Genomic DNA, 11,994 nt, shown 5'->3' with positions numbered 1-11,994 from the left:
TCTAGAGGAACTCCAGGAAGACCTCTACTTCAGTAAACAAGCCAACAAGCCAGTACAAGACAAGAACCCTGAAGTAGTTCATCGAGTAGTACAAGAAGTGGTTCAGAGAACGTCTATTGGACCTAGATCGCATCCAGGTAAGTTCTATTCAATATTTTCGATCCTTGCAGGTTCCACCAACCCCAAAAATGTCTAGAAGGCGTGATCATCAAGAGAGATCAAGTTTGCTTTATATTTTTCTTTAATTAGTTTATTTACTTTCCAAAAACAATGGTTTGTGTTTGATTTTATTTGCTTTCCTTTGTTGCATTATTTTGCATTTATTTTCGGCCTTAGGGCTAGCTGAAGGACTATTATAAAGTCCCCCAGCAGCAGTTGTACGAATTTTCACCTTTGATTATTAATAAAACACTGAATTTTCTTACTTCTTCTCTTTAATTGTTCTTAAGAGAATAATCTTGTTCTTTGTCTTGTGTGTGAGATTCCACAAGGCTTAGTTTGTGTACTGTATCAGAGACCAATCACATCTCTGTGATGTACTTCGCTCCGCCAACACTTCCCCTTTATCGATCCCACACGAGAGAAGCGACCGCCATCGTGTCAGATCTACATCATCGACCATCTTTCCTTCACAAGAGAGAAGCGACCGCCAGCTTGTGAAGCCATCATCTCTATCCGGTACAAGTCTCACCACCGAGTCTTGTATCATCTGGTATCAGAGCACAGTTCACGCTGTCCCTTGCTAGGTTTATCTTTTCCATTTACTCTCATTCGATTTGTAGCTTTTGTTTTATTTTATTTTTTTAAAAAAATCATAGTTTTTTTTCACACCCTTGTCTGTTGTATAGCTTTTTATTTACAAACCTTTAATCAAAAAAAAAAAAATCTTAATTAGTTTCCCTAAGTCATCTGTTTCAGTTTCTGTATTAGTTGTTGTACTAGTACATCTCGCATTTAAAAAAAAAAGAGTTTATTTCGTTTTTTAGTCCCTTTTCAATTCCTGTGGTACGTTGATCCTTTGTTGTTTTTGTCTAAGCGCAGATCTGGTCTAGACACTCACTATAGGAGAAAACGCAGAAATACCCCAAGACGCCATGATGCAAATGATGAGAACCCTTACAGAGCAGTTGAGAGGACTTGGAGATAGGATAGGCCGTTTGGAGCAACCTCAAGCGAGGGTTGACGTTGGACCAGATCCAGAACAAAGGAATGTCCACGACGTGGAAGACGAATCCATTGACATGGATGATGATGATGGTGATCCACCACCAGATCCATTAAGGCATCAACATCAGCGGAGAGAAGATCCTTTGATGCGGAACTGTGCTAGAGAGGTAGAACCACGAGAACAAAATCGAGATGTTAAACTAATACCTCCTACTTTTGTAGGAAAGTCTAATCCTGAGGTTTACATGGACTGGGAGAGACGTATGGAATACATATTCCAATGTTATGGCTATGGAGAAGCCCGAAAGGTAGCCCTTGCATTAGCGCAGCTCACTGACAATGCCTTGTCATGGTGGGATAGGACGGTAGCTGATAGAAGGAGGCAGCGGTTTGCTACCATCAGCAGTTGGGGCGACATGAAGTACCTCTTGAGGTTGAGGTATGTACCTGATCATTATCAACGAGACTTACAAAAACGTTTTAGAAAATTATCTCAGGGAACAAGGACTGTGGATGAGTATTTTGAGGAGTTTGAGAAGCTCATGAACTCATTGGAGCTGGAAGAATCGAGTGAGTCCCTAATGGCTCAATTCATTGACGGCTTGCAAGAGCGTATAGCCCGAAAGGTGGAGACATCGAACTACAGCAGCCTACATGAACTACTTCACAAGGCTGTACAAGTAGAGCAACAAATCCAGCGTAAGATGTCTTTAAGGAACCGTACTAGAAACAACACGCCTTGGAATGCAAGCAACAGCCGGAGCATGGACAAAAGCAAAACCGTGGAAAATGACTCTAGGTTTAAGAACAAGTCTAATGAGGCACCTAAAACCTCTAAACCCGAACCAGGTAAGTTCCCTAACACTAGTCAATCTCTTACTCGTGACATTACTTGTTTTAAATGTCAAGGCAGGGGACACATGGCGAGAGAATGTCCGAACCAAAGGGTGATGATTGTCACACCTAGTGGAGACTATGAGTCTCAAGACGAGCAAGATGAGTACCATACTGATCCGGAGAATGACGTGGAGTATCCCGACACAGGAAAACTCCTTGTGATCTGACGTATGCTGAGTGTACTTGTCAACCCCGAGGAGAAAGTTCAAAGGGAAAATATTTTCCACACTCGATGCACAATCAAGAACAAGGTATGTAATTTGATTATTGATGGAGGTTCTTGTACTAATGTTGCTAGCAAGTATATGGTGGACAGGTTAGGTCTTCAGAAAACAAAGCACCCGAGGCCATACAAACTTAGGTGGCTGAACGATGACACCGAGCTGAAAATTGCTGAACAAGTTACTGTATCATTCAGCGTTGGGAAATACCAAGATCAAGTCATTTGCGATGTAGTTCCAATGAGAGCCATACATCTTCTTCTTGGAAGACCATGGCTGTTTGACCGAGCTACAACTCACGACGGTGGAACAAACCATTACACTTTCACGCACAATGACCGTAAGTTCAACCTTGCCCCTTTAAGTCTTTCTGAAGTTCATGAGTTGCAAAAACACATGAACAAAGAGGTCGAGGTAAGGACTTCTAACCCTTATTTGAGCTCCAATGAGGTTTGTAAAACCATGAGTGCCAAGGGCACCGTGCTATTAATGTTGTTCAAAGAATGTTTAAGTACATGTACAGGTGAGCTTGAACTATCCGCTGAAGTACAAGCTGTACTAGATCAATACAAAGACGTGTTTCCGGAGGAGATACCACCAGGATTACCCCCTATTCGTGGCATTGAACATCAGATCAATCTTGTACCCGGTTCTGCTCTACCAAACAAACCAGCTTACCGAATGAATCTGGAGGAGTCTAAGGAGTTAGAGAAGCAAGTGCGTGACCTAATGGATAAGGGGTACATCAGAGAGAGCCTCAGCCCGTGTGCGATACCAGTTCTCTTAGTTCCAAGGAAGGATGGTACATGGAGAATGTGTAGGCTGTCGAGCAATCAACAATATCACCATCAAGTATCAACACCCCATTCCAAGACTAGATGACATGTTGGACGAGTTAAGTGGTGCAACCGTCTTCTCCAAAATTGACTTGAGGAGCGGCTATCACCAGGTCCGAATGAGGGAAGGAGACGAGTGGAAAACCGCGTTTAAAACCAAGCAAGGTCTCTATGAGTGGCTTGTCATGCCATTTGGGTTAACCAACGCCCCAAGCACCTTCATGCGACTAATGAACCAGGTTCTAAGGTCATTTATTGGTAAATTTGTTGTTGTTTATTTTGATGACATACTTATTTACAGTAAGTGCCATTCTGATCACATTAAACATCTAGGGTTAATTTTGAAAACGCTTCGTAAGGAAGGCCTTTATGCTAACCTAAAGAAGTGCTCCTTTTGTACTGATAAGTGTGTGTTCTTAGGTTTTGTAGTGAGTTAACAGGGCCTACAGGTGGATGAGGAGAAGATTAAGGCAATAAGAGAATGGCCTACTCCAACTTCGATTGGACACGTTCGCAACTTTCATGGTCTCGCAAGCTTCTACAGGAGGTTCGTCAGGGATTTTAGTACAGTGGTTGCACCAATGACTGCCGTGATCAAGAAAAACGTGCCTTTCTCATGGGGAGAAGCTCAATAACAGTCCTTCAACACATTAAAACAAAGGCTCACACAAGCACCGGTCTTAAACCTCCCAGATTTTGAAGTTACGTTTGAAGTAGAGTGTGATGCATCAGGCTTGGGAATACATCAGAGAAAAAGACATGTGGCTTTCTTTAGTGAGAAGTTGGGTAGAGATACGTTGAACTATCCGACCTACGACAAGGAGCTTTATGCCTTAGTTCGAGCACTAGAAACATGGCAACATTACTTGTTATCCAAGGAATTCATCATTCACACCGATCATGAAACCCTCAAGCATCTCAAGGGTCAGACTTCACTTAAGAGGAGACATGCAAAGTGGTTGGAGTTCATTGAGACGTTCCCATATGTGATAAAGTATAAGAAGGGCAAAGAGAATGTGGTTCCTGATGCTTTGTCAAGAAGATATGCTCTCATAGCTACTATGGAGGCTAAAGTAATGGGATTTGAGCATATCAAGGAGTTGTACAAAGATGACCCAGAATTTGGAGAGTTCTACAAGGAGTATGGCAAAGGAGCATACCAAGCATTCTACTTGCAGGATGGGATTTTATTTAGAGACAAGCGGTTGTGTATTCCTCGAGGTTCCATGCGAGAATTGATACGCACTGAAGCACATGGTGGCGGTTTGATGGGTCACTTTGGTGTCGACAAAACCTTGGCCGTGGTAATGGAATACTTCTTTTGGCCCCATCTCAAGAAAGACGTTGAGAGATTTTGTGCTCGATGCATTGTTTGTCACAAAGTAAAATCCAGGTTACATCCTCATGGTCTTTACTTACCACTACCTATTCCTAACGCCCCTTGGGTAGATATTTTTATGGACTTTGTCTTAGGATTGCCAAAGGTTAAACACAAGGATTCAATCTTTGTTGTTGTGGACCGGCTCTCCAAGATGGCACACTTTATCCCGTGTGACAAGACCAATGATGCGAATCAAACCGAAAATTTGTTCTTCAAGGAAGTGGTGCGCCTCCATGGAATTCCAAGGACAATAGTCTCTGATCGTGACACCAAGTTCTTGAGTCACTTTTGGAAGACACTTTGGAGAAAGTTAGGAAATTCAGTTTTGAGGACAAAACCTTCTGAAGAGGGAGGGAATGATGCGGACATCAACCCTACCGCCCAAACCGTTGAACCAGATCCTGTACCACACCCTGTACCAGAAGTACGAGAAGGCCCTGTGACACGATCAAAGGCTAAACAGCTAAGGAAGAGGTTTAACCTAGCTGTTCAAGACATTGTAAGCTCCCTAGAGCTAAAGGACGTCAACTGGTCTGTACCACCATCTTGCCGCCACAACAGAGATGACCACATTGCTGAGGAAGAGCTTGCTGAAGCTTTCACCCGAATGAGCCTGGATCAAACCAGTTCCCCAGGTATGAAACCTCTTTTGGCAGGTCAAGGAACCTCAAGAATCCAAGAGAAGACATTGGATCTGCAAGAGACGTGTGATACAAGCTACACCTCTGATCAAGATATTGAAGATCAAGACCAAGACATAGAGGACATGAACGAGCATCAATAGGCTGATCAAGATACTCTAGAGGAACTCCAGGAAGACTTATACTTCAGTAAACAAGCCAACAAGCCAGTACAAGACAAGAACCCTGAAGTAGTTTATCGAGTAGTACAAGAAGTGGTTCAGAGAACGTCTATTGGACCTAGATCGCATCCAGGTAAGTCCTATTCAATATTTTCGATCCTTGCAGGTTCCACCAACCCCAAAAACGGCTAGAAGGCGTGCTCATCAAGAGAGATCAAGTTTACTTTATATTTTTCTTTAATTAGTTTATTTACTTTCCAAAAACAATGGTTTGTGTTTGATTTTATTTGATTTCCTTTGTTGCATTATTTTGCATTTATTTTCGGCCTTAGGGCTAGCTGAAGGACTATTATAAAGTTCCCCTGCAGCAGTTGTATGAATTTTTACCTTGAATTATTAATAAAACGCTGAATTTTCTTACTTCTTCTCTTTAAGTGTTCTTAAGAGAATAAGCTTGTTCTTTGTCTTGTGTGTGAGATTCCACAAGGCTTAGTTCGTGTACTGTATCAGAGACCAATCACATCTCTATGGTGTACTTCGCTCCGCCAACACTTCCCCTTTATCGATCTCACACGAGAGAAGCGACCACCATCGTGTCAGATCTACATCATCGACCATCTTTCCTTCACAAGAGAGAAGCGACCGCCAGCTTGTGAAGCCATCATCTCTATTCGGTACAAGTCTCACCACCGAGTCTTGTATCATATTAGCTGAGAAAAAGATTTTTGATTTCTGAAAACTCACTTTCTGTCCTAAAGCACAGCAAAACTTCTCCAATACTCGTCTTATTATGTACTTGATACACACTAAAAACAGATTTTTATACTAAATTTTAATAAAAATATTTGTAAAAAAAAATGTTAGTAAAAAAAAAACAGTAGTTACTTGCGGCTGGTACTTAAGGAATTTCTTATTGAACATGTCAACGTATTTCAGAAACAAGTGATTGACAATAGTTATTGAAATACATTTCTACACATTGTCAACTGGTTGACAATCAACATATGAGAGACCAGAGGTCCAAGATGTATTGCTGCAGCATGTGGATATGTTGATGTATGCATGTACTTTGTCGCCGCCTTGGATCCTTGTCAATTTATATATTGACTTCCTTGAATGCATTGTGATCGTGGTCTTTCACTTCCAAATTTTTTAGGCCTATATACAAAATCATGTCACTCATTGAGTAGCTCTTAAAAAATCTCTACGTCTTCATCTTTAAAATTACTTTGCAGTCTTTGCTTATTTATGTTATGATATTCTTGACGAGGTTCTTGACTCTTGATTTATGTGTATAAGGTTCTCCTTAATAGCAACATTTGGAATACCATGTATTCTATTGATGGATTCCAAAGTGATATTGAGGAAATGAATGCTAATCCAAAAATTCTAATATAGAAGTCTAAGTTTTTGTAAGTGACATTAAATTTGTGGATTAGAAAAAAAAAAATTGTGGGTTTGTTTTGGTTTTTTTTTCAATTAGTTTTTTAATGCAATTTAATTAAAGACTTATTATTACATTATTTTAGCAATTACATTTTTAATCATCGTCCCACGCATGGTGTGAATTTCTCTCTAATAATCATATAAATAAGTTGAGTATGTATGACTCTTTTCAATATATAATCAATAGTTTTATAATCCTATATTGATTTCTATTTCTGTTCTATATATACTTCTTATTATAAGATGAAACTTCACGAAGTTAATTCAATCCATTCATGATATTCACTGCATACATATGACGTCCTTTTAAGGTGTCTTATCTTCTACAATTACAACCCAATATAGAATCATGTAAAAGGTAAACCAATCACTAGAGTTTAATTTTATGAAACAAACTGTTAAAATAAACACAATAAAGAATGAGTAAACGATGATACTACACTGTAAGTATTTTTTATAATTTAATGTTATAACTCAACTAAAATGAGAAAAACTGAATAAGAATAAATATTGATTAAAATAAAAGAACTACATTTGAGAATTAACTCATGATAATTCAATTAATTTGAAATACAAAAGTAAATTTGAAAGAAAGGATTGATATATATTGTCATTCAGATAACATACAAAAAGCTCACGGCTCTTATCTCTTATTTTAAGAAAGTACATTTTGGTATTTCAGAGCTAGTCGTTGCAAGGGAGTTTTGTATAACATGTGCATTGATGGTGGTCTTTCCCTCGTACTTTAGTGTTATGACAGTCGCAAGTCTTATATGTCCTCTCACGAGACGCCAAATTGCGATAGCACTCGTCGCTTACATCACGCATAGATATGGGACATTTTCCAGGTATTGGTCAACCAGTAAATTCACACAGAGGTTTCAGTCGTTGTGCTTTCACATCTACTGTGTTCAAACAACCACAAATAAAATATTTAACCAAACTATATTGATAAACAAAGAATTTCAAGGTTCTTTTAAAATAAAATAAAAAATTAATCAATATTTGAATAACTCAGTATGAATAAAAATATTACAATAGTTTACCTTTAACATTGTTCAAAACAAGGATCATGAGAATACACAAAACTACAAACGAAGTAACACACCTCATGACTCCAAACCTTAAATCAAAAGTTCTTTTTTTTTCAAGCTTTAACTTTTAAAAAAAATTTGGATGAAACAAGTAATTTTTTTTTCGCTGAACTCATGGTTATATATACTTGATACATACTAAAAATAGATTTTATATTAAATTTAATAATGAATTACAAATAATTGTAAAAAAAAATGTTGGTAGAAAATCCTGGTAGTTTATTGCGGGTACTTAGGAATTTCTTATTGAACGTGTCAATGTATTTCAAGAATTTTTTCCAAAAAAAGAAAGAAAATGTATTTCAATTCTTGTCCAAAATAATGCAACAATTGCTTGACAATCAATTATTAAAATAAATTTATTTTGACTGGTTGACCATTAGTTATTTAATTTTTTTCAAGATGTCTTTGCGCCACAAGCAACAACTGGTTGACAATCAACATATGAGACCACAGGTTCAAGATGTAGATATGTTGATGTATGCATGTACTTTGTCACCGGCTTGGATCCTTGCCAGTTGCCAATTTATTTATTGACTTCCTTGAATGTCTTCGAACAGATGTGTGAGCGTCCGGGTCAAGATCATCCTGATCGGAGGGAGCCGGTTTTGTATTGTGATTTGTGGTCTCGTCTTTCTCTTCCTATTTGTTTAGGTCTTCATACAAAATCATGTCACCCATTGAGTAGCTCTCAAAAAATCTTTACGTCTTCATCTTTCAAATTACTTTACAGTCTTTGCTTATTTATGTTATGATGTTCTTGACAAGGTTCTTGACTCTTGATCGTGTTATGTGTATATAAGGTTCTCGTGAATATCGACGTTTGGAATATCATGTATTCTGTTGACGGACTCCAAAATGATATTGTGGAAATAAAATTTAATCCAAAAATTGTAAAAATAGAAGTCTTAAGTTTTAGTACATGACACTAAATTTGGGGTTGTTTTTTTTTTCTGTTATCTTTTAATACAATCTAATTTTTTTTGGGTCAAAAATACAATTTAACTAAAGACTTATTATTGCATTATTTTAGCAATTACATTTTTAATCATCGTCCCACGCATGGTGTTGATTTCTCTCTAATAATCATATAAATAAGTTGAGTATAAGTCAAATGGTGAAAAACACTAGGATGACGTCTTTTCGCAGAGGCAACTTTTTTCGCGATTCACTTTTCTGGTTTCACCGGTCTTCTTCTCCGACTAGGAGTGTCTTTCCGACCAACATAAATGTTGCTTCTTTTTTGCGCGTTTCAGTTGGCGGTTATACTCTATCGTTATGTAACGATAGTTATGTTTTTCCTGACAATTTGGATTTCAACCGCTACAAGAAACCGCCATGGCGATATCTATTTAAACAATCCTTTTCTACACAATTTCTCAATCCTTTCCCCTCTGATCTTATCCGTCTTCCCCTAACCCTCGCAATGAGTGATTATCTCCGAAAATCTGTTCAAGATCTTGATCTGGGTATAGATGATCTTCCAATACCTCTCCCACCGGAATTCTGCGAACGGGCTGCGAACATTAATCGCTTCTCTTTGGTGGTGACCCCTGTGAACTCCTGGAAGCAGAATCTTCGTGCACTCATACGCCAATTGCCTCGAGTCTGGGGATTTGTTGATGGTTGTGTTGGGCGGTTAATTGATAATGGCCGTGTTCAATTCCGTTTCCAAACAGAAGAATCTCTCAATCTGGTGCTTAACCGTGGACCTTGGTCATTCAATGACTGGATGCTTACGACTCATCGTTGGTATGTAGAGTTAGGACCTAGGAACGCGTACCTTAGTCCGGCTGGAAGTGGTTTTAGCTCTACCTTTGGAGCTCTTAACTCGCTCCAAGGACCGTCCGCTGACTTTACCGGAGCATGTGCTCCGGAATCCGGAGCAGGTGCTCCCTCGGCGGATTCCTCCCCTGATCGGTTCTCATCGTCTAGGCTGGCGTAAGCTACCAGTTGCTGGAACCGTGTACCTGCATCCAAAATGCGTGTAAAACCATCAGCTTCCTCATTCAAGAATCCATACTTACCCTCTGCCTTTGTCAAGGCAACCTCCAACGGGTCGAGAGTGAGAACTTCATCGGTAACCTCATGTGCAACCTCTGAACCATCATCAACCACAAAAGCCTGACCATCTATCATAGGTTTCTTGAGCAGCTTATTCATCTCGAACCTTGCAATCATATCCCCCAGCTGGAGATCGATCGCTCCCCCTTGCACATCTATAATCGCACCAGCCGTGCATAAGAATGATCTACCTAAAACCAGGGGGTCACGTGGTTCTTCTTCAAGTTCCAGAACCACAAAGTCTGCTGGTATAAGCGTGTCCCCTATCTGGACATGTAAATCCTCCAACACTCCTATGGGGCGCTTGGTGGATCTATCCGCGAATACTAACGAAATCCGTGTAGACTTGAACTTCGTGTATCCCAGCCTTTTAGCCACTGAATATGGCATAAGGTTCACACTGGAACCTAGATCACAGAGGGAGTTTGCAAAAATCGTTTTACCGATTCTCACGGATAAGACAAATCGCCCTGGATCATCTCTCTTCTTTAGCACTTTGTTTTGCAGCACAGCACTGCACTCTCTTGAAACCATCATCACGTTCTCTTCCTCTGACACTCTCCCAGAAACTAACCCTTTCACATATCTCTTCAAAGCAGGTATCATCTGAACAGCATCAGCTAGGGGTAGTTTTACCGTCAATTCTCTCAACATCTCCTTGCACTTTGCATCCTCCAAATCCTTGCGAGATTTCTTAGGAGGAACAGGGTAAGGAACCCTAGGGGTGTACACGCGTGCAGGAGGTACCTCAGTAGGAACGGTCTGATCGGGAGTCGGGAGCACGTGCTCGCTGGGTGGGAGCACATGCTCGCCGGATGCTTCGGCTTCTTTTTGACTCAACGGTGGAGTCTCAGCAGCATGTTGAGGAAGGTATTCTTCAGCAATACCCTTGCCCTTGTCAAGCCTAGCGGATGGTGCTTCTCTAGGGGGTAACTTCTTTCCTCCCCTTAGCTCAATCGCATTGACATACTCGTTCCGCGGGTTTGCTTCCCCTTTTCCGGGCAGAGTCCCAGGAGTTCTTTTCACGGCTTCAGCAGTCTGTGCAACCTGAACATCAAGCTTCTTCACATGTGACATTACTGCCTCATACTTCCCATTAAGGTCATTGTACATGGTATCGACCTTAGCGTTGATTTCCACTGAAGCTTTTTGTTGATTCACCAAGAGTTGTTGCATCATGTTTTTCAGCTCATCCTGAGAGCTGCTAGCAGATGAAGGTCCCAACTGCTGGTTGGTGAAAGGCAGTGCTTGTTGAGCGCTTGTATATGCCTGCTGGTTCCCCCCTTGGAAGCAGTTTTGAGTGGGTACAAACTGTTTGCCTTGAAAGTTGTTTGAGAAGGTTTTCTGATAACCCATCTGATTCTGAGCTCCTTGCTGCGGATACACCTGATCCTGAGGGTTCTCCACGTTGGTGCTTCTATAGGACAAATTCGGATGGCTTCTGTAGTTCGGGTTGAAACCCCTGTTCTGCACAAAACCTTGCCCACTCACATAATTAACCTCCATCATTTCATCCTCTCCATCACAAATCTCCTGATCGAGCGGCATGTCTCCGGTCTCATCGACAAAATGGACAGTTTTCTGGCTCCCCTTCAGAAGAAGGTTCACCTTGGCTGTCAACCCGTCAATCTTTTGCGTATCGACACTGTTGACCTTCACGGACCTGTCATACTCAGGAGCCTTGTTGCTGGAGCTTGCAGCTAGGTTCTCAATCAACTGATATGCTCCTTCCTTAGACTTTGTCATAAAATCCCCATTGCTGGCCGAGTTGAGAACGTTTCTGTAGTCCCAGTTAACTCCATCATAGAAAATGCCCAGGATCTGTTCATCACTGAATCCATGGTGTAGACACTCTCTACGGTACTCTTTGTATCTCTCCCAAGCCTCGCAGAAGGCTTCTCCAGTGTGCTGTTGGAATGATGAAATCTTGTTCCTCAGGGCAGCGGTCTTAGCTTTGGTGTAGAAATGGTCCAGAAACGCAGATCTACACTGTTCCCATGATGTCAGAGACCCAGGTGGCAATGACTTCAGCCAACGTGAAGCTCTATCCGCAAGAGAGAAGGGAAAGAGCTTGCACTTCAGAAAG

The 11,994-nt window shown here is 40.6% G+C and overlaps 1 protein-coding gene across 1 annotated transcript; it reads right to left on the bottom strand.

Annotated features, from left to right (window-relative positions):
* Positions 7,434 to 7,888, bottom strand: LOC109132241 (putative defensin-like protein 252). Its single transcript, XM_019243585.1, is given in 2 exon segments — positions 7,434 to 7,655; positions 7,797 to 7,888. Coding segments are annotated over 2 exon segments (288 nt in total). The 5' UTR covers positions 7,864 to 7,888; the 3' UTR covers position 7,434.

The sequence above is a fragment of the Camelina sativa genome, chromosome 1 (assembly GCF_000633955.1).
Source record: "Camelina sativa cultivar DH55 chromosome 1, Cs, whole genome shotgun sequence".
Classification (NCBI taxonomy): Eukaryota; Viridiplantae; Streptophyta; class Magnoliopsida; order Brassicales; family Brassicaceae; genus Camelina; species Camelina sativa.
This window is presented reverse-complemented; position numbering and strand designations above follow the sequence as displayed.